The 24050-nt window shown below is 39.1% G+C and overlaps 1 protein-coding gene across 3 annotated transcripts in view; it reads left to right on the top strand.

Annotated features, from left to right (window-relative positions):
* Nucleotides 1–24050, top strand: part of LOC140272753 (uncharacterized) — a 32344-nt gene that overhangs the window by 6926 nt on the left and 1368 nt on the right. For 2 of the 3 annotated variants that reach the window (XM_072368167.1, XM_072368166.1), the window contains exons 2-13: nucleotides 12043–12109; nucleotides 12454–12519; nucleotides 12882–12932; nucleotides 13029–13121; nucleotides 13255–13354; nucleotides 13606–13620; nucleotides 13823–13852; nucleotides 17084–17233; nucleotides 17503–17646; nucleotides 17909–17959; nucleotides 19790–19908; nucleotides 20379–20438. In XM_072368167.1, coding sequence (XP_072224268.1) covers nucleotides 12071–12109; nucleotides 12454–12519; nucleotides 12882–12932; nucleotides 13029–13121; nucleotides 13255–13354; nucleotides 13606–13620; nucleotides 13823–13852; nucleotides 17084–17233; nucleotides 17503–17646; nucleotides 17909–17959; nucleotides 19790–19908; nucleotides 20379–20438 — 918 coding nt within the window. In that variant the 5' untranslated portion in view covers nucleotides 12043–12070. The remainder of the gene's footprint in view (nucleotides 1–12042; nucleotides 12110–12453; nucleotides 12520–12881; nucleotides 12933–13028; nucleotides 13122–13254; nucleotides 13355–13605; nucleotides 13621–13822; nucleotides 13853–17083; nucleotides 17234–17502; nucleotides 17647–17908; nucleotides 17960–19789; nucleotides 19909–20378; nucleotides 20439–24050) is intronic. The other variant, XM_072368168.1, reaches the window with a different exon arrangement.

The raw sequence follows: 24050 nt of genomic DNA, 5'->3' as shown, positions 1-24050 counted from the left end.
TGCTGTAGTTACAGTTTTTAAAATGGGCATGTTATTGTTATTGTTTTTTTGTTTTTTTTTATTTAATTACATTTTTTTTAAATGGACACTTAAATGAGAGAACAAGGTTAAAAAAAAAATTATACCCTATGTTAGGCCAATTTTTTTCATTGGAAGCCCAAGAACAAGCTGGAGAAATAGTTTATTAAAAAAGTATTTATTAGTGGTCACAAGTAAAGTATATTGCAGCGCTGGACTTGGAGTGCCAGAGCTCCCGCAGGAAATCCGTCAGGCCGAGCCCCGATATCTGGAAACATTTCATATTTATATTCAGCTTTATCTCAGTTGTATTCACACTTGTCAGAGTATAATTGGCCAGTTTTGAGTGGTATGATCAGGCCAGCTGCTGTCCTTGTTGTGTTCTTTGGATGTGATAAACAATGTGTGTGTATGTGTGAGTGCTGTTTTAGGCGTGGATCTAATGTACCAGACCTATCTGCCCTAATAGAGATGTTTTGCCTGACCCAGTTGTTTATGTCCTTCTAAGGTCTTGGACCATTTAAGGTCATCTGTTGTGCAGTATGAGCAGAGTGGAAAAGTACCAGCTAGGAACAGAGGTTATTTAGGAAAATACAGAATATGAATTTATAATGTCTAAGATCAAAGCCAATTATAACAACTCCCCCTTTTGACATGATTTAATCATGTCAACTAAATGAGGTAGGACTGTTATATTCTGTATTGTGTCACACCTGTTAGCGGCAGCCAACTTAGCAGGTCCCCAAACTGCAAGTGGCCAACTACCTTGAGGTGCAGCACAACCAGACAGGAGATTCTTGTTATCCCCTTTTTAATATAACTTCATTATGTGAGCTGTTATGTGTAAGCTGTTCTTCTTTGTGATTATCAGCAGCAAGAAAGTTTTCATTACATATGCATGTGTAAAATAATTGTACTGCGTTAGCTAAACCTTTCTGTATCAGGAGTGTTTATCATGATGCTGGGAACAGAACCTGATAGGGTTTTCGTTCTTATTAACGAAGTCCCACCTTAAACAGAAAGAACCACACAAGAGATTAATATAAAGTTTAGCTTTTGCAAAAGGGGAGAGCCGTCGCTGCTTCAGCCACAGGAACATGTGTCTAAGCAACCAACAACAATCTCCGACTCCCTCTTTGCAGCAGCCTGGTTTTATTCAGTGATAAGAAAAGGGGAGGAGCTTTACAAAACAAAAGGTTGCATAGAAATTTCGGAGCGTGTGAATCTGTCTAACATTTAGAGACACATCTGCAACTTCAGAGTGTGAGACCTTGACGATAATCATTCTAAGAGATACATCTACAAATTAGTTTGAATCAGGCATTGTGCGTTGTAGTTTGAACTCAGTTAAACTCAGTTGACCTCCGGAAGGCTCTGTCCTGAAGCATCTCCCTTTGTTCATACTCACACACACATTTCATCATCACATGATTAGAACTAATGCAGTATAAGATCCATACATGATCACACATGATTTTTATGGTATAGCATATGAGTGCAATTAAAGCTCAGGACTATAATTGTAAAACAGGGTATATCATGAGATAACAACTAAAAACTCAAACAGAACCTCTTTCCCAGAATAGTTCAACCTTCATTACTCAACTGATCATAACTCTCCAAAGAGCACATTTCTTAAAAGCTATAAGTATCACGCCTGTACGTGTATGCAAGGTATAAATTAATACATGTTTTAATATTTCTTAAAATTAGTGTGTGTATGTGGCCCCGAACCCAATCTCTGTGTAGAATCTTAGTTCATTTTGGCCCAAAACTATATGTGGTTTGAGCAGTGTCGAGGACCTGCTCACCCATAAGTACCATTACAACACAACAATAATTAACTAAGCTACAACAATTCATAAAATATTGAAACTCAAAAAGTGCTTAAGGCAATTAACATCACCATCAGGTAACTGTTCAACTGTTCGCAGCGAATAGGAGCGAAAAACCCGATGGCTGATATCCGTGAAAATTCTCCTATGGCCCCATTCCCCCTTGGCGACCGACGACTTACCTTTCAGTGCCTAAGGTCCCGCTCCGAACAGCCGATTCACACCAATGGCAATGGACATATGTATGAATTTCTATTATTAATAATTGGTCTACTTAAAATCATTAAACTAAAGAGGAACATCACAAAACACAAAACAATACAGTACAGACATTTAAAAATGATGTGAATATGAAGATATGACCCTGTTGAGAACAGATGAGTAATGATAGTGTAAAAACTGACAATTTCTTTTGAGTGAAAATTTTATGATAACATTGTGCAGAGTGGTGTAGTGCAGCTCAGTCTCTGAGTCACTGCTTGGTGTTTGGTTGTCCTTCTGGCTGAACCTCAGTTCAGCAGTCTGAGATAACTAGGAAGGAGAGGTTACCAGCACTTCACTTCCACAAAGGGGTCTTTACCACCCGTTTTCCCTAACTAATCTTTTTCTTTGGGACAATTCAGGAGATAATTCAGATTATTTTGTTGACAGTGGTTGAAGGTTGTGTGGTTGTTCAATCATTATCTTGGCATGATGATCATGCCTCCCAGAATTTCAGACTGACGTCTTGTCAGTCACTTGGCTGTGAGTCCTGTAGAGGTTCTGCTGCCGATGCAGTTAATTTAAGCTGTGGATGAATGTTAGCAGGAGAGAGAACCGAGCAGCACAACAATGCAACATGTCATTTTCACAATGTTTTATATTCAGGAATTCCCTTTTAACAGGTTTTCATATGAACCCCAAACAAAAACAAATAAATAAACCGAAAAAAATAAAAAAATAAATAAATGAAATGAAAAACAAAACAACTGGCCAGTTGATAGAAACCATGTTTTAGGACAGTACCTTTAGACTCACCAACCTGCTGTACAGCATTAATGAGAAATCCAGTACCATCAACTTTTTCTGTGGAAAAACTTGAAACCATTTAGAGAAAACAGCAAGACAAAGACAAAAGAAGACAACATAGAACAAAAGACAAAAGGAAGACAAAGACTCACAGAATTTTGGGAAAAACTTGAGAAGTGTTAGTAAACTATGATTAATTGTTGTATCTCCACCCCCCCGATGAGACTTAGTCTCATCCGTATGTTAGTTCTGCCGAACTCTTGTTTGTGGTTAGAGTTCATTTTGGGAGCAGCACAGCATCAAGAAAGCAGCTTGCAAATTTCACAAGATTGCATAAGATATTTGATTGTGTCTTTTAGGTGGGGGTGCCACCAGTGTTGTGAAATGAGCGCTGTTACTTTTGAGCTAGCACAGTGTGCTCCACTGTGTGCTTCTTGACATAGCAAATTTAGTAGTCCAGTTGGAGCTACTATTTTGCCTTCATGATTCCAGCAGCGTCCTGTGGAATCTTTTTTTTTTTCGTTCCATGCTTGCTTTTCAGATGGGGCTGCTGCTTCATGAAGTTCTTTAATGTTTTCTAAACATAATTCTCGTTGTGATTTTTCCTCCAATGATTTCTGAGACATCTGGTTAAATGCAGTATACCTTGCTTTTGTTTTTGCTGCCTTATCTGCCGCATTGTTGCCTCTCGCTACTCTCCCATCTCCCTTTTGATGTCCTCTGCACTTGACTATAGCAACTTGTTTTGGTTCAAGTATGGCATAATATAGTTTGAGTAATTGATTCAAGTGTTTAACCGGGGTGCCTGCTGAGGTCACAAAGCCTTTCCTTTTCCAGTGACACATGTCTGGTATAGAGGCATGTCTTTAACTGTAAACACTCTTTTTGTTTTCATTTCACTCATTTATTCAATGTTTATTGTTAGATTAATTAATATTTATCTGCAGAGTTAGAATTTGCTAATAGTATTAATCTAGTGTTCAGCTGTACAGCTCTCTGGTTGCTGTGGCTGTTTTTAAATGTGCCATGAAAACAAACCTTGACTCGACTTGTTATGAGTCAGACTTACTGCAGAGCAGCTGTCTTTAAATTTCTTTTAGAGTTTTCTTCTTTAAGAAACTCATTGGTGATATCTGACTCTCGTTGTGCCTTTTATTGCCGTGTTTTTGTTAATTTCCTAATAATCTAACTCACTTTAAACCTTTCTGTAAAGCCCTTTGCTGCTCTGTTAAGATAACAGATCAATTGATTCATAGATCTGCTGCAGTTAAATAGTTAAATGGTTTAATGAGATCAAATATAAATACTGATGATGAATATTAACTCAGAATTGGTGAAAATAAGCAGAGGAGAAGTATTTAGATCAGCTAAATTTTAAGTCATGTTACTGTGATCTCTAACACAATAAAGGCTAACCTTTAATGCTTTAAGATGGTAAGAAACTGTCTGACACCTATCTGTCTGACCTTGCTGTTAAATCCTGATATTTTCTAATATGTCATATGGTCTGACTGTGACTGCTTCAGGTGGAAATCATAAAGTCTCAATTTGTAGAACATCTTTTGTTCAGGCAGTTTTTCAATTAAAGGATCAAAGATTTAAATGCTGTGTTTGTTTGTCTGACTTTAACTTTTTAAGAGAGCTGTTAAATCTTAATTCAACAACAAACTGGTTTTAATGTTTAGTTTTAAACAGTCTGTTCTTCCTGGATTTATTTTGGACATTGTATTGCTTCTTATCTCTTCACTGTGATACTTGCAATGAAAAGCGGTTTTGGTATTTCTCCCATTCAAATTTATTTAAAAATAAATTATTGAATTGATGATAAATGCTCTAGTAAAAACTTCCATTATCATTGTAAATTTTTTCAACTAAATAACTATATGTAACTCTGGTACTCTTTAAGTACAGGCCAATGATCAATCAGAATCTGTCCTCACTCTCAGGGCTGAATGGGGGAAGAGGAATTAGGGTTGGGATGTTATAATCTTAGGGTGAGAGCATTTATGACAAAGCTAAGGATATCTAACCTTGTCTTTTCCAATTACACATGTCCACATGTACAGCCTAAGCTGTTTATGCTGAATCTGTATAAATGGTCAGTTTTTTCTTTTGCTAAATGGCATGCTTCTGTTATTGAGTGTGATGTTGGTTAGATGTGTCTTATCTTCTAGTGTAGTAGGATGTGTCCCTGGAAAAGATGACATTGTGTCTGGCACATGCTGTGTTAGTTTGTAACATGTCTGCACGAAATGTTCTTTTTTTTTTCGTCTTTATCTGCCCTTGCTTTCTGGAATAAACCTGCCTTCTTTACCTTTGCTAATTGGCTCATCTACTTCCTATTCAGTTTAGAAGACAATATGAATTTTATGTCTTTTATTTGGCCAAATTGTACTAAACAAGGACACAAGTCACTCTTCCTATGTGAGACTATGTGTTTATACTTTACATGTGACCACCCAGTAAACCTGCAGACACAAATTTTGTGCTTTTGATTTAGTGATCAGAGGACATCCTAATTCAGACAATTTAATTTAGAATGACCAATGTGCAGAAATTTCACATATCCTGATACAAGAGGTTTTCTGCTCACCTTGTGTTTTAGGCGCCTTGAATTGTCTGAAGAAGGGTCCCCTCCACTCAGCTCCAGAAGTCCTCGATCGGACAAGGTCTCAGAGTCAGCCAATCCGGGTCACAGCACCAAGATCAAAGCCAATTATAACACCTATATTCATCCTAATTGCCGGATTTTTAAGCAGCAAAAATAAGGATTTTTGGAAAAAAACTGGCCCCTGACTCAGAGAATACTTACATTTTGGCAGCTTCTCTCCTAAAAAACAACCTTTCTGAAATGTAGCAGTCTTTAATTTATTCTGAAATTAACCATTCTTTCATTTATACACTCAACAAATATGATTTACCCAACTAACCTACCTGTAATCATCCCCCTAAGCCCTCCTGAGACTTTGACAACCATTATAGACTTCCTTCTTAACAATATATGACCAATGTGGCTAACTCTTAAGAGGAGCAGCATACTTACCACTGAAGCTGCCAGAATGAGGATTTTTGGAAAAAAAAACCTTGCCCTGGAGTCATAGAATCCTTAAATGCTGGCAGCTTCTCTCCTAAAATTTTTTCCTATTCTTTAATGAACCATTCTTTCATTTATTCTGTAATGAAACATTAGTTCATTTATACACTCAACAATTATATCTTACCCAAAATTACGTCACTGAAACCACTCCCTTAACTCTTCCCTGACTCCTCCCCTCCCCTATACCCCCATCCCCTCTACTACAGCCTAACACATCAGGTCATTTAAAGGTCACCTGTCAATACTAATTAGGGTGAATCAAGGGTGCCTATATATTTTTTTAAGGTTTCTTGTGGGCTGTAAAACACAGAACAGGTAAAAGCTGCCCTCTCTGCTTGTGCTCTGTCACTTGCACTGGGCCTCCACACATCTCTATGAAACTATGACAAATAAATTTTGAAGGCATTAAAGCATTAAATTTACAAATACAAGAGTCATGTAGACATGGTAGAGGGCGAACTGTAGAGTAATGGCTGTGTTTCAAGCGATAGTGCCAGAATAACTGTGGCTGGCCCGGGTGTCTGCAGACACGGTACACAATTTGCACTTCCACTCCATTACTCAAACAAAAGTCATCTTCAGTGTCTTTCTGTCAAGATCATTTGGCGCATTCCCACTGTAGGAACCTTTTGCAGTTCCTATAACCTTTTCAGGAACTAGGCCGTTTTTTCGCGCATTCGGACATACTGGAACTCGGGACCACGGCCCTCAGTTCCTATAACCACTTTAGCTCCTTCTCCGAAGCAGGGTCTTTTCTGGGTTCCACAGGAACATGACGTAGGTGTTTGGTGGCTGGTACCTCCGCCCCTTGTCTGAAATATTTACTCATATGACACGGACACAACCGGCGCATGTTTAATAAGTTAAACTTACATGTCGTCTCCTTTGTCTGTTCTCCTTCTTTCCTTCATGAAACAAAGAAGTATTGCCTGCTGCTCAATTCTTCTCTCCTGACTCTCGCTGTGTGCTCTTCCAGCCTTGATCTTAGACGCCTGATGTGATTGTCCATGATTAATACTGCCGTCATGCAGACCATAAACACGGTGGCCTCCTTGCTCTCCATGTTAGCTTCTTGGTGGTGTTGTTTTCTTCTCTCCTTACTTTTCGCGGGCTTTACTGGATCATACCGGCTTATTTTCAACCAAAAGTTAACATTACCAACAGAAACACATTTATAAAGAATAACAATGCCGTCGACTGAAAATATTTATCGTCATTATGATTATTGCACTCATTCACACAACACGTCCTCACCAAAGACCGGTAACTGTGACCACGTGTTACGCTGAATGTGTAAAAAAAAAAAAAAAGTGTGTATATATATATAAATGAAATAAAGCGCAGACAAAAAAAAGTCCAAGCCGGAATACAAAGAAAACCTAAACTAAGAAAAACACTTGGCAAAACAAAACCTGACTGTTACTATTAAAACCTGAAGAAACTTGACTTGGACAAACCTATCCATGGCATGGATAACAGTGAGGATCTGGCACTGAATATGGAAAAAAAAAAAAACCTGGACACTATAAACTAAAGGGAGGTGATTGGTGAGTGAAGGCAGCTGAGGGGAATAACACAGGTGATGTGGGTGAAGCTGATGGCAGGACTGAAGAAACTGAGGAAAACATGGGAAAACTAAAGACTAAACCAGGAACTTAAAACCTAACAAAAGTAACAAACATGACAGATGGAAACTATGTTTTTTTATGTATGTCGCTCAGGAGAAAGAGCAGTCGCCCACCAATCGGTCGGTGGTTCGACTCCAGCTTCCTCAGGTCAGTGTCCTTGAACCCCACGTTGCCTCTGGTAAATTAATGTGTGTAAATGCTGGTATACGTGAATGGATGAATGTGACATGTAGTGTTAAAAGTGGTCAGCTAGACTAGAAAAGCGCTATACAAGAAGGTACAGTCCATTTACCATATATATTGTAGCGTCCGGCAGGAAGTGCTGAAAGGATGACAAAGAGCTATTCCACAAACATTCGGTTTATTATAGAGCAAGAATGGTTACTGTTGGTCGTAACCACGGCAAAAACAATGACACACTAAAATGATAACTTGCTTGACCCTCTGCTCTCTCACAACTCCACATACAAGCCTCCGTCCCTCACACTCGACCCCCCCCCCTGCTAACTTTCTCATCCAATCACATGTAACAAGGGTTAATTTGGCTTGTTTATAATTCCACAAAATTATTATGTTTTTAACCTGACATTTCTAAGAATACTCAGGTGGAACTTGTCTGTTCTGTACATTCTTTTATGGGGAGCAATATGCGCTATAAAAGACACTGTCCCGCCTAAACTTTCCCTTTTTTTTGATGTTCGGTGAGGAAAGGAAAGATTGAGGAAAATAAAGAGAGAGAGCAGCGGTGTGGTCTCCATCCTTCCAAGGAAGCTCCTGGCCTGGTCCAAGCCTTAAACACAGCGCAGACATTTGGTTCCGGTTACACACATACCTTCCTTCACGAGAGAGAGAAGACTGCTACCACTGTTTGTGGAGCCTGACTTGCTTCTCCTGTACTCTTCTTTACGGTCTGCAAAGTCAGCTGATCAGCTGCTCCTGGCTGAAGTTCAGAGGGGATCGGGGTTTAGCGTTTGCGGGCCCAAATTTATAGAACGGGTTGTTGCCTCTACATGTTAGGCAGTGCAAACAATTGGATAAATGGATTGGATAAATGGCAATACTTTAACAGACTTTATTTAAGATGTAGCTTGACAGCAACCTAACTCGTGGCATTAGAGGGAGGTACATGAACTCTCTCCATAGACAATTTGGGGAAAATTCAGTTGGACTTATCAGGGAAATTCAGTTATTCAGTTATCAGTTATATATTACAGTTTTTCTCAGTCACTTTGGTACATTTCTCTAATCATCCTCAACATTTTAAAACAGTAAGTACATTTCTCAAAACAATTTGTACAAATAGCAAAACACCTTGCTCAAAATCCTTAGTTCACGTCTCAAAAGTCTGGTTCTGCCAGAGGTTTCTTCCTGTTAAAAGGGAGTCGTTCCATTCCACAGTCGCCTCAGGCAGGCTCAGGATGGGAGATTGGACTGAAGACACGTTTTGGTGCAATCTGTTGGTTTCCTTAGCTAGGATATTGTTTTTGAATTGGCTCTACATGAATTGAATAATTAATTGGATTTCATTGGATTATGATTATCCTATGAATTGAATCACAATTGGCTTGAATTGGACTATATTATTGAAGTGCCTTGAGATGACAATTGTTGTAATTTGGCACTATATAAATACATTGAATTGAATTGAAAAGTAAATATCTGTGTCAATGAACATGTCGGTGCCATCAGAATGACAAGTCATTGTGTATGGATAAAGCCTAGTTTATGCTTCGGCGTCGACGTGGACCCCTACGTCGTAGCCTGATGTGCATCTCCAAAAAATACGCGTTGAGTTGACGAAGACCACAAGGGCTGTGATTGGTCCGCTCAGGATGTAATTTCCAGCAGTTGCTTTTTCCGGTCTTAATGGCTGTACACGGCAAAGAAGCCCGTCAAATTGGCCCGTTGACATTCGAAAGTATCCAAAGTGCATTTGTTCATTCAGGTCCGTCAGTGGGTTGTAAATTCACCCATTCCCAGCCTCGAACAGTTTAGTAGTCATACACCTTCGCAAAGGTCTTCTCTGTCGCCTGCGCTTCAACATTTGCAATATAAGCATTTGTTCTTCAATATTGATGAGCTCCAACTGCAAATACAGCTGAAGAAAAAGCAAGGATTCGGCTATAACCCTTGAAACCACACAAACACACCCCGCTAGCGGCATGGTGAATTGCAGAGCAACGCGTTCCCTCGACGCATCGAAAGCTCAATGACAGCGTCACGAACTTCGACGTGACGCAGAAGCATCAACTAGGCTTCAGACAGTCCAATTTCTTAGTCATGTTGTCAATATAACAGTGTAAACTGGAGGGGTGTTCTGATGTAAACTATGGCTAAAGTTTTGATGACACAGAAGCTGAACAAAGAAAACGGAGACATGCCCATTGCCATTACTAGTGGAGGAGTAGAGAGACTGACGTTTGAAGAAACACCGGTTTCATTCAAATCTCCGGTGTGGGTTTCTTTCGGGTTCGCTGCTGAATATAACGACGAGGGAGTGAAAATTGTGGACAGGAATATTACTGTCTGTCAAGATTTTCAGCCCTTTTCTGTGGTTGAAAATGTGGGGTTTCGTCATTTAATGATATGCCCTGCCGTACACATTTCAGTGATGTTGTAATTCCCACCCTCTATGACAAAGCACACAAAGCCATTGGAAATTATTTGGCTCAAACACAAAGCCTTGCACTGACCACATATATTTGGACCTTCCCTTTTTTAAAAGTTTTTGATGACAATCAAAATAATTTTTGATTGTGAATTTTGAGAGAGAAAAAAATCGTTCTCTTTACGTACAAAACACGTACTGTGGCCCAAAAACCGAGATACCGTAGGTTACCTGTACCGTTGCACCCCTAGTGTGTTCATGTACATAATTAAAGAAGTCAACCAGTCAAAACGTTATTTATAGAGTACTTTTCTAACAAGAATTGTTCAAAGTGCTAAGACAATAAACACCAGTGGAGTGACATCCGTCTTACTCAGCAGTTCAGAGCAAGTAAGACTTACTTGCCAAAATAGTTCTTAAAATAGATATCCGTTTGTGTCAGATCCTCCCCTCTTGAAGTACAATAATATCACATCATCTTTTCAATTATGCTAAGACAATACATCATAGGGTATTGTGGGGATGGATGGAAAGAGAATGAGTGAAACTGTAATCTACTGTATGCATTGAAGCTATAACAGCTGACGCTGGAGTAGGTGAAATATGTGTAGTCCTGTTTTGAGCTGTTTTGTCATGATAGTGAGTACTGTGCACATCCAGAGAGTATGTGAGGGCTATAAATGATTAACAAATGGACAATGCTGGTGCCTTCTAGACTTCAGATCTCAGGGGTAATGTGGTAATTTTATTTCCTCCCTGAAAAATGTTGTTTTCGCCCATTTGTTCCCCAATCTCTGCCTGTTGTTGGCAGTGCAGATATTCAAAGTACAGACGGTGAATGATGTGGAAGAAAAGCTAGTTATGTTTGCCATTTCTGACTGTATCCACCATCCCAAAGAAAGGTTTCGAACATTGCAAAACATTTTCAGTTTCCCCTCAAAGACATATAATATACATATACACATAGCATGTCTTCGGCCTTATAGGATCATTTTTCTTGTAATTTTTCTGTTGTTTCTCCTGCTCAAATCTTTTCATATATATAAACTTTTTTTTAAAAACACTCACTAGATGTGTGTGGTTATAGCAATGAAAGGTAACCTTATAAAAGTAATGCGGTTGAGCTTTAGATATCTTTAGATACATCTGATCAAGCTGAAATAAGATGACAATATTCTCAGCCCTCTTATCTGTCCACCTCCACGCTCTGTGAATGTTCAGTCTCCCAAGGAACATGTCAACTGATCCTACTTATGTAAGGATTTTCCCACTCAGTTGATTTTAAAACTAAGACAGAACCCTAACCCAGTGATGGTTTTCAACTGAACTGGACTACAGTGATAGAAATAAAACCTACTGACTCACTGTCTTCTATTTGGAAAGAGCTTGTCCTTAAAGTGGTCAAAGACTCAAAGGAACCACTACATATACGACCAGCACAAAGCAGCAACGGCCCAAAAGAAAGTTTAATATGAATAAACACTTGGAAGACCAACCCCCTTTATGGGGAAGGGAGACCTGGCTCGACACAGGTTGACCAAGGAAAGTGCTTTTTTTTAATGTTTTCAATATTTTCTCCACTCCTCAGTGTAGGTTGTCCAATAAAACCCTTAAGTGACTGTGACATCGGTCCAGGATCAGCAAACTGTTCCACAGGGCACCAGCAGTCTCTGACTGATTTAAGCAGAAAAAATAGTCGCAATGGTTGACTTTATTGTCTCAGCCTGTGTAAAATTCTGCGGGAAAGATGGGACCAACTTGCTGTTATTGCAAGTCAGCATTTGACATGAGATTTTATTTAATATTGCTGTTCAGTATGTATTTGCTCTGCTTTCTGTCTCACAACAGAGTAAGCTTGTATGGTCACTGCAGCAACATGACATCGTGTGGATACAAGAACGTCCTCTTCCTATTTGTAAGTGTCACCTTAGCGACAGGAGCTCGCAGTTGGGACTTAACGGGGCAGCAACGTATTTAGGATTCCATTTTTTTGCACATCACAGCTCATGGTTATAAATGCAGCTGGAATGTTTTCACATTTGATCATCATGCAGTCTGTTACTGTTTTTTAAGAAAGAGCTATGGAGTATACATTTGATAAATGTGAATGTGATTAACCTGGCAGGGAAAATGGCCTAAATTACATAGCTTAACAAAACCTGCCTCTAAGTTAATGTTTCCTGTAACATTTAGGTATGCAAGTTATTGTTGTTTCATTGTGATTTAACACAAAATGTTAACGCTGCTTTTGTGTGCTAGGTGGCTTTGATCACAATTGACCTGTCAAAGGAGGGTTGTCTTGACCTTTTTGAAATGACATATTGGGTAACTGCTCATTTTTATCATCATTCTTTTTTGATCAAGTTCCTTTACCTGACCCCAATGAATTTTTGTATTTGTGTCTGAGCTTTTTGTCTGATAACCATTTGATCAGAGTGCAGCAATTTAGAATATTTGTCTTTGAAAGTGCCATGGTCTTTTGTGGGAATATAGAATAATGACACAAAATAGAAAGAATTACAACAGATTTGATTTTTTTCTTCAAGAGTTTAAGGAAAAGAAAGCTTTGCTATCATAACTGTGTAATAGCAACCCCATACTGTAGTGAAATATTCAGGTGTCGATTTGGTTATAATTTTTTCTTCATTTTAATTTTTATTTGCTTTCTCTTCCTCTCACTTTCAAAGAACACAACTCTAAATACTCTAATTACCCTTTACAGTACAAAGGACGACAAGGTAACAGTAAAAACAATGGTCAGAAATTAAGTTATTTTCAAAATACCAATTGGACTTGATTGTATTTGACAGTGTGCATATGTCCTCTCCCTGCAGAACATCTCAGAATGCACTTTATCAAAATTGTGCCAAGGAAAAGAATGTAACCAAAGTAATTTGTTTTGTTACATTCTGGAGGACTGTTTTCTTGTGAGTGAATATTACCATCTTTTTGCTTTTGTTTTCTTCAAGTTTGCATCATATTTGCTTTCGTGTTTTTATGTTTTCTTTTCTTTGAGCTAAAAAAGGATTGCATCTGATTGCAACTGTTGTTTGTTCACAGTTTAATTTCAGTGAGCTGTGTGAACATACACTTCGGCGCAATGTGTCCTTATTTAACTTCAGATGCTTGATGGCCAAACACAAGGAATTCAAAGCTGACGGTATTCCGCAAACAGATACTACTCTAACAATCCATGATGTTTATTTATTGTTGTGACTGAGGTCTACTGTACACACAACTTTGGAGAATTATCTCCATCTGCTATTACTGTTAAATCCTTTAGATTGTCTCACTTTTATTAGAGACATTTTTCATCTGAACTGCCATGAAATCATTATCAAAAAGCTGCAAAACTGTGTTTTTGTTTAATTCACACACATCTTTCTTTTTTTTTCTTTTCTTGCATTACAGGATGTGAGGGCTTTGGTGAGTACACATGCTGCACTGTGTGTGTTATATGTGTGTATGTGCTTGCTGTTGTTGTGCCTATAAGTCTGGAATTTTTATGTAATTAATTATCGTTGTTGTTGATATTATTATTATTGTTGATATATTGTTACTTAATTAACATTTAGAATGTAATGCTTTCATAATTCACTTTCTTCCTTAATGTATTTTTCTTTTTTAGAAACTGTATGCAAGCACTATTCCCTTCCTGGTAAGTTTCTATCTTTGTTTTTTTTTCTTTTTTCAAACAAACGCTTATGAGGTTCACGTGAATGTTGTCCATTTGAATCATTAGAAATCATTCTTGTTGCTGTGCAATCACAGTTTTATTCCAAACCTCTGCAATCAGGAACCATGGTTCTGTAGCTTTCTATCGTGTCCTCTGCAGCTTGGGAAATCTTTGAATTTTTTTTCAGGCATGCCCAGACAGATATGTTTTGTTCTCTCGCCCAAGCCCATATTAATGCACGGGCTCTAGCCCCGGGGCCCGACGACATAGGGGGCCAAACGCAAGGCTCGAGAAAAAAAAAAAAAAGGGTGAAAAAAAATCATGCACATTACTCTGACTGCTGTCTGTGAGCAAGAGAGGGGGAGGGTAGGGAAGGGAAGATTGATGTATCGAATAAATTTAAGCCACTGTGATTAGTTCATGATTATGGCTGTCAACTTGTGAAACTCTGCCGAAGTGGAAATTTTGATGAAAGGAAAAAGAAAAATGTCGGGAAAGAAACCAGAAAGTGGAGCTGAAAAACGAAAAAATCATAAAGAGAAATTACACAGGCTGTGCGTAAAAGCCGACGTGGATGTTTTTTATTTTTTTACATTTATGCTCCCTGTGTGACCGTTCTGTTAGAGGGCTGCATTGGGAGGGACTCAACTCAGCGGTATGAATGTTGCTGCGGGCGGGAGCGGGCGGTAGGAATGTTGCTGCGGGCGGGAGCGGGCGGTATGAATGTTGCTTCGGGCGGTAGGAATGTTGCTGCGGGCGGGAGCGGGCGGTAGGAATGTTGCTGCGGGCGGTATGAATGCTGCTGCTGGCGGGAGCGGGCGGTATGAATGCTGCTGCTGGCGGGAGCGGGCGGTATGAATGCTGCTGCAGGCGGGAGCGGGCGGTATGAATGCTGCTGCAGGCGGGAGCGGGCGGTATGAATGCTGCTGCAGGCGGGAGCGGGCGGTATGAATGTTGCTGCGGGCGGGAGCGGGCGGGAGCGGGCAGTAGCGAGCGGTATGAACGTTGCTGCGGGCGGTAGGAATGTTGCTGCGGGCGGTAGCGGGCAGTAGCGAGCGGTATGAACGTTGCTGCGGGTGGTATGAATGCTGCTGCTGGCGGGAGCGGGCGGTATGAATGTTGCTGCGAGCGGGAGCGGGCGGGAGCGGGCGGTATGAAAGTTGCTGCGGGCGGGAGCGGGCGGTATGAATGTTGCTGCGGGCGGGAGCGGGCGGCTAAAAAAAAAAAACACTGTGGGATGTATCCTTGCCACAGGATGTCAATAAATGATGTGGCAAGGAAGCTCAAAGAAGGTCTTTACAGCACAAAGACAAAGCAAGGCAAGATTGACATTTGGAGTTTCTCAATTGTCCATGAATCTCTTTATTAATAGCCTATAAAATGACCTGTTTCCTCCTGCGTGACGGGAGAAGACACCAAATCAATGCATTTCTATTATTGTGCGAGCATAAATTCTCAGTTTTGCGGGTGCAGGAGGGAGTTGACATACACATTGCGGGAGCGGCCGGGAGTGGTCAGAAATTCAGCGGGAGCGGGATGAAGAAAAAAGTCCTGCACAGGGCTCTACTTTGTATTTTAAATGTTAACAAAGTGCTCATAGTGTTGTAAGAGCATGTTAGTTCAATTTCTGTATTGAGATATGTACAGCTACGTAAAATTCTTTGACATTAAAAGTATGTTTTGTTACAGTCAAAGTTATACTGCAGTGATTCTTGAAGCATTATTTTATGTATCATAAGTATGTATTCCCGGTGCCGGTGGCGTGGAGGGCCTTGAGAAAGTGGAGCCCATGGTGCTTTAATGTGGACCTGCTCTCACCCACACTTTTCATCTGCATGTCAGCTGTGTTGTCAGTAGTCTTTGTTGGTACACTTAAATATTCCACATGATGGGCTATAATTATCAAATCAATCACATCCCTCCGTCTTTAAGTCTGTACATCGAGGATATTTGCTGCCAGTCAGGTTCCATGTCTCAGTGATTAACACATGGTTTTACTACAGATTCTTAAAAAATTAAACGGCGTGAAACCATTAGATGTTACTTTATGTATTCAATTCAATTCAGTTTTATTGATATAGTGCCAAGTCACAACTATTGTCATCTCAAGGCACTTTAAAGATAAAGTCCAATTCAAGCCAGTTACAACCCAATAAATTTTAAAACAATCCTAATCCAATCAAATACAAATTAGTCCAACTCACACAAAGCCAATTTAAAAAAAAAGAAAGTTGCTAAGTAAACAAACAGATTGCATCAACTTCTCAAACTTCACAAACTTCTCTTCTATACAATCTCCTGTCCTGAATGATAATTAATCTTGTTACACTAACAGAACATTCTTGTCATAGCTGTAAATGACAACGCAGAATTGAATTAGCCTCAATAGTAACAGCAAAGAATACAAACAGACTAACACTAAGCACATAAGTACAAGTCAGAATGCTAATTTGCACATAACACACGTGTGGATAATATTAAACATAATTCTCACTGCACAAATTGCATAACCAGTGATGAGGAGTGATGAGTTGTCATTGACTAACCACAGCAGGCTGTAGTAATAATCATAATTCAAACATTTAAATTTAGGTTGGAATATTGCTGGTTAGCTCAGCTGGTTCAACGGACATCGAATTTACAGAGGCTGAAGCTCCTTGACGCAATTGTCTCCATTCCACTCCTGGCTCAAACAACTTTCCGTTAAAGGCCACAAGTGCCGAAAAAAATCCTTTAACAAAAAAAACAGTTCTAGGAACACTGAACTGTACACGGGAGTTGTCTCTGTTTCCTCTGAGCATGATAGCTCATACTTGGTGTGGGAGATATAAGACGGGTCTGACAATGTTTTCTGTGCTTGCCTGAGACTGAATTGAATTGAGCCATCATGATTAGAAATTATTCAATAAAAATGACTCGGTGTCCAAACCTTTTATTAGCGCAGTGTAAACTCACAGAGCTGTAAGTGTGAAAGTGTTCTACGGCTTAATGTTTAATGTAGTTACAATTTACAAATTCCAGCACTTTATCATTCATTGAGGAAAGTGAAATAAGTGAGTGAGTAATGTGCTGAATAAAATTCCTGTACTCTGCTACTGCTGTGTTTCTAAAATTGAATTTGCTTTTTGTCACATTCATTAAACTCTACATTATTTGAATATGCCTCTGACTATAAATTATAAATACACTTTACCTTTACTCTTACAATTTTAGATAAAAAACCATCGACTCAGCGCAAACCAACAGCATTGCCACAAACAACAACATCAACCACACTGTCACAGAAAACAACAATGGAACCAACTACAACAAAAGTAACAGTAGAAGTCAGCTCGAATGCAAGTGTCACTCAATGCGTATGCGGTAAGTTATGCATATGATTATTTAGTTGAGTATTGTATATGCTGCTTTATAGGACATACGTTTGTACCCAAAAGCAAAACTGAGGCTTCCATATAAATACAAATAAATTCTTTAATATTGTCTTTTTATATTCTTGCTTTAATGGAACTTATTTTACGGCTGCTGTTACAGACTCCACTTATTCCATCAGTATTTCCATTTGTTAGAGCTCAAAAAGTCCACCATGTAAGGTTCTCTTACTGAGTTGTCTGTAATTTTATATCAAACAGGGCCGACAACAACAAGTGTACCAACAACGTCAGCATTTCTGTCATTGGAAACAACAGAAACAACACTGCGACCAAATGATAAACAAGCAACAAAAGTAACAGTAGAAGTCAGCTCGAATGCAAGTGTCACTCAATGCGTATGCGGTAAGTTATGCATATGATTATTTAGTTGAGTATTGTATATGCTGCTTTATAGGACATACGTTTGTACCCAAAAGCAAAACTGAGACTTCCATATAAATACAAATAAATGCTTTAATGTCTTTTTATATTCTTGCTTTAATGGAACTTATTTTACGGCTGCTGTTACAGACTCCACTTATTCCATCAGTATTTCCATTTATTACTGCTCAAAACATAATGTAAGGTTCTCTTACTGAGTTGTCTGTAATTTTACATCAAACAGGGCCGACAACAACAAATGCACAAAACGCCACTAACAAACAAAACTCAACAGGTAAGACATGTTCATGATACTTAATTTGACCAAAGATTTTTAAACTACACAAAGAAAACAGTTACTTTTGGAACCCACCTGGTGATGAAGTATGTAGGCAAAGGGTGAAATGAGAGATTATAGTGTTGCTATGAGTTAGAAAAGTAATTTCCAAAAGCATAACATAACACTTATCTGTGACAAGTGGGTGTGTCAAAGAAATTGATAATGTGCTGCAGCATAAATTAGGCATTTTTGGCTCTGTTTTCTTTACTGTTCAGGACCAGAACGTGAACTTTTCGAATCCAATTTAATTCAAAGAGATCAAGGTATTGGTAGCGACTCTGACATTCAACAAAACTGTTTAAACTATATGTAATGAAGGAGAAAAAAACTAGATATTGTCATATAAGAATGTTTTTATTTTTTTTAATTTTTTTAAGTATTAGTTCTATTCTTGATATTGTTACTCCACTCAGGAAGAAAGTATCAGGTAACTGCGTTCTATTAAATCTGAAGAGCACTGTTTGGCGTATACTACTTAGCATTTAATGTCAACAATCAGGGGTGCCAAATCATCAATATATTTGTTCAAGGATGTTCTACTCCTAATCAATACCTCCATATGTACTACAGGCCTTTAAATTAACTACCATTAAACTACTGCTTGAAAAGTCCACTCTTAATCCAGATATCTTAGCTAATTACATTAATCAACGGCTCATTTACAGAAAAATGGTTCGAAGAGTTGAAATCTTAGTACTGAGACTGCACTAGTTAAAGTTACAAATTACCTTCACACTGATGCCGACAATAATTTTGTATCTATACTGGTAGTACTAGATCTTATTGCTGAATCTGACATCATTGACAACAAAATTGTTTTACAATGGCTTGAACATTTAATCTATATTAAGGGTACTGCTTTGGACTAACTTAAGTCATGCTCCTCGGAAAAATTTTAGTTTTTACAAGTAAATGATATGTCCTCCACACAAACTGGAGTTAGTTATGGTATGCAACAGGGTTCTAGACTTGGACCAGTTTTGTTTTCACTATAAAAGCAAACACTGTGGCTAGGTCAACCAGCTGTATATATTAAGCAAGAGCCACTTGCTTGTCACACCCCACCATGTGACTTTACTTCTCAGTAGTATTTTTCTTTCACTTTGATTCACTTTGATTGATAGAGAGAGGTGAAATTAATTTGAGCGGCTCACTCTCTCTCTTAAAACTTGTTGCTTTGATAAAGGGCTGAAAAGAGTAAAGAGTAAAGGATAAGTGTTACTGTTATCCTGTTACATCTTGACAAAAACCTGTTACAGATGTTTCATTCAGGCTTAAGAAAATTGTATCAGAAAAAAAGTAACAGCATCCATTTTGATGACCATAGTATATTGAAAGAAACCATTAACCTACTGCATTGTTGTATGAACTCAGTTTGCATCTGTAATAATTTTCCCCCTTTTTTTCCCCTTTATTTCCCAACACATAAAAAACAGGTAAGCTTTTGTTACATCATTCATATCTGCAGATTAGTTATAGTTTCTTTATCAGAACAAATGTTGAACTGTCTCACAAAGGTGGAAATGTTTGTATTGCAATTCTTATTGCATAAGAATGTGTTCAAGTTTTGAATCAATTAAACCTCAGAGATTTCAACATATATTTAATATCCTTAATCTTTTGTCATTTACCTTCCCTAGCAATTGATCACACTTAACGCACTACCAAACATTTTGCTCAGTGGCTTATGTCCGCAGTAAAATCTAAGCTGACCCTAAAAGAAAATCAATTTCTAAAGCGTGTTTTTCTGATAACAATAACAGAAGTTTTCTGTGTCCTCCCCAGGAATGAAACGGGACATCTTGATGGCTTTATTAGTGCTTTCTGCAAGTTTGAACTTCTTGCTGCCGCTTGCTTTTTGCTTGTACTTGCACCACCAGAGGAGACAGGACAGGAGGCAGCAGGTGAGCACGAGCAAAGGTTGTTTTGCACCAGTCAAATACAACAACAAAGGAAAAGTTGCTTTAGATGCTAGATTATTAGCAGAGGATGATGCAGGGGAAAAACCTTTAAAGAACTGGTGACATGTTACATCTCAGCAACTGATCAAGTTTTGGTAAAGACTAAAACTGCAGAAAAAGGGCAAAATGTCCACAAACGTGAAGGAAAGTGATTTACACGTCAAATATACCACCTGCGTAGCAGATGTTGATTTTAGCACGATTGTCATTTGTGTGTAGTTGTGAGCGCAAATAATATATAAAAAAAAAAATGCGAGACTCACTGACCAGTCACACTTGAGAGGAGAGCAACCGTGTTGCACCATAGGGAATAAGGGTTTGTGTGTTGTCAAACCCTGCGCATTAATTGGTTTTAAGTCTGTTCCAACTATTCCATCCTCTAGCTCTAACTGAATGCTTCTCTTCTGTTTTAGCCATGCCTATTATTGGATTATGCAGACTGGACAGACAAGCAAACTAACAGCTTATTTGATGTAAGTGCATGAGGTTTTGCCTGTGGAGTAGGTCATTGTCATGTGTTCAGCATTTATGCCCATGGTGTTTCTTCCTCAGGCTGAGATTCATGGGGGGGGTTTCATCGATGATGTTGCGGTAACTCAGCTCGGTCACGTGCACAGTTGAGTCGAGTTATGAATAAGGCCTTTGCACACCAAGTCCGTATTTTTTGTCCAATATTGTCGCGTTTTTGGGAAAATAGACCACCATCACATTATGTCAATCATATTTACACAGAATACAAAGATTTTCTTTAATTATAATCTTCAGAACACGCTGGCTTTTCTGTGGGGTTTTTTTGCATCAGGCAAATGCTTTTGAGAGATGTTTGACCGCAATGAGCCACCATACATACAAACATCACTGACCCAAACAACATCTAACTGCTGGAAGTCAGCTTGAAAATTGCAGGGAGGCTACTGATCACAAGGCAAAGGATGGTAAATGGTAAATGGACTTGTACTTGTATAGCGCTTTTCTAGTCTAGCTGACCACTCAAAGCGCTTCACTACATGCCGCATTCACCCCACTCACACACATTCATACAGCACGTCTTAGGGGATAACTACGTGCTTTCTAAGCATTCACACACATTCATACCCCCAATGATACACTGGGGGAGCAACGTGGGGTTCAGTGTCTTGCCCAAGGACGCTTCGACATGTATCCTGGGGAAGCCAGAGTCGAACCACCGACCTTCCGATTGGTGTGCGACTGCTCTTCCTCCTGAGCTACAGCCGCCCCACAATGTATATGTATAGATGGTTTGCATAATTGCATTAAAAAGATACCAGCAAACACGCATGGGAGGGAAAACAAGGTATTAACCTAAATACACACGTGGACAAAATTGTTGGTACCCCTCAGTTAAAGAAGGAAAAACCTACAATTCTCACTGAAAGCACTTGAAACCTATAAAAGTAACAATAAATAAAAATTCATTGAAAATTAAATAATCAAAATCAGCCATTACTTTTGAAATGTTGATTAACATAATTATTAAAAAAAAAACTAATGAAATAGGGCTGGACAAAAATGATGGTACCCATAACTTAATATTTTGTTGCACAACCTTTTGAGGCAATCACTGCAATTAAACGATTTCTGTATTTGTCAATGAGCGTTCTGCAGCTGTCAACAGGTATTTTGGCCCACTCCTCATGAGCAAACTGCTCCAGTTGTCTCAGGTTTGAGGGGTGTCTTCTCCAAATGGCATGTTTCAGCTCCTTCCACAGATGTTCAATGGGATTCAGATCTGGGCTCATGGAAGGCCTCTTTAGAATAGTCCAACGCTTTTCTCTCAGCCATTCTTGGGTGTTTTTGGCTGTGTGTTTTGGATCGTTGTCCTGTTGGAAGACCCATGACCTGCGACTGAGACCGAGCTTTCTGACACTAGGCAGCACATTTCTCTCCAGAATGCCTTGATAGTCATCAGATTTCATTTTGCACACATTCAAGACACCCTGTGCCATATGCAGCAAAGCAGCCGCAAAACATTGCTGAGCCTCCTCCATGTTTCACCATGGGGACAGTGTTCTTTTCTTCGTATGCTTGGTTTTTGAGTCTATGAACAGAGTTGATGTGCCTTACCAAAGAGCTCCAGTTTGATCTCATCTGTCCAAAGGACATTCTCCCAGAAGCTTTGTGGCTTGTCAACATGCATTTTTGCAAATTCCAGTCTTGCTTTTTTATGATTTTTTTTTTTCAGCAGTGGTGTCCTCCTTGGTCGTCTCCCATGAAGTCCACTTTGGCTCAAACAACGACGAATGGTGCGATCTGACACTGATGTACCTTGGCCTTGGAGTTCACCTTTAATTTCTTTGGAGGTTGTCCTGGGCTCTTTGGATACAATTCCAACGATCTGTCTCTTCAATCTGTCATCAATTTTCCTCTTGCGGCCACGTCCAGGGAGGTTGGCTACTGTCCCGTGGGTCTTGAACTTCTGAATAATAGGAGCCACTGTTGTCACAGGAACTTCAAGCTGTTTAGAGATGGTCTTATAGCCTGCACCTTTAAGATGTTTGTCTATAATTTTTTTTTTTCGGATGTCCTTGGACAATTCTCTCCTCCGCTTTCTGTTGTCCATGTTCAGTGTGGTACACACCTTTTCACCAAACAGCAGAGTGACTACTTGTCTCCCTTTAAATAGGCAGACTGACTGATTATGAGTTTGGAAACACCTGTGATGTCAATTAAAGGACACACCTGAGTTAATCATGTCACTCTGGTCAAATAGTTTTCAATCTTTTATAGAGGTACCATCATTTTTGTCCAGCCCTATTTCATTAGTTTGTTTTTTTAAAATAATTATGTTAATCAACATTTCAAAAATAATGGCGGATTTTGATTATTTAATTTTCAAAGAATTTTTATTTATTGTTACTTTTGTAGGTTTCAAGTGCTTTCAGTGAGAATTGTGGGGTTTTCCTTCTTTAACTGAGGGGTACCAACAATTTTGTCCACGTGTGTATGTCTGCAGCTGTGTGAAAAAACCTAAAAATCTAAATTTCTTTGTGGAGGTCAACAGACATGTAAGTATTTGTCACGGCGTGGTCTGGATGGAGGACCCAGATGCAGAACGTAAAGCAAACTTGATTTATTTACAAAAAAAGACAAGAACAAAAAGCGTGGCTGTGCCGGTTATTCTGCAATGAGCTGAGGGAAACCTGGAAACTAGATACTGTGGAGAGGTGATTGGTGAAGGGGTGCAGCTGTGAAACAAAAACAGGTGACCTGAGTGAACCTAACGTGACAGGGGAAAAAACATGACAAGAAATTAACCTAAAACCTGGAAACAAGACAAGACAAAAACAAAACTCAGAATGTGACATGACAGTATTGCCAAATTCACGACAAAGACATGGTCTTTAAGTTACTTGAGTGGTGATTTTGTCAGATGACGCTACGTTTATATTTATTAGTTTATGTTTATGTTTATGTATTTAGCAGACGCTTTTATCCAAAGCAACTTACAAATGAAGATATAACAAGCTATATAAAAAGCTAACAATAAACTACATAAACTTCATTCCACCATCGTGGGACGACACATGAATTCCCAAGTGTGTCCTTTGAATCACGCTATTTCATAACAAACAAACAAAAGGTAACTCAATACACTTAAAAGTCCTATAACAGTATACTAAGTACTACATCAGATTATAATGGTGATATCACACCTATTGAAATTGAACTTCTGTAGGCTCATCAGCTATTATCAGCAGAGGTGAGAATGCTGATTATTGATGACAGTGCTACTCCTCCTGCCCCTGACGGGGGACATTGTTTTCTTCTCCACTTTCTTCGTTGTAGAGTAGTTAGTGATAACCTTCACGTAGTAGCGACACCTCTGTGACGGAGAAGATTGGAACTACTGGCACATCGACTGGCGCCACTATATATGTCTGGCATGACACTGTGACGTCATCAACACCGCTCACGCGAGCCATCTTGGCAACCATACTGGGCCCTTCAGCTTCTCCACCAGTGTGGTTTGGTCCATTTGTCTTGGCTGATTTGAAAAAGACCTAGTTTGGATATCCACAAGTTTAAAGAGCTTTCTTGGAGTGTTCCTTTTTGCTTTAGTAGGT

The sequence above is a fragment of the Leuresthes tenuis genome, unplaced genomic scaffold (assembly GCF_036924035.1).
Source record: "Leuresthes tenuis unplaced genomic scaffold, fLeuTen1.0.hap1 SCAF_17, whole genome shotgun sequence".
Lineage (NCBI taxonomy): Eukaryota > Metazoa > Chordata > Actinopteri > Atheriniformes > Atherinopsidae > Leuresthes > Leuresthes tenuis.
This window is presented reverse-complemented; position numbering and strand designations above follow the sequence as displayed.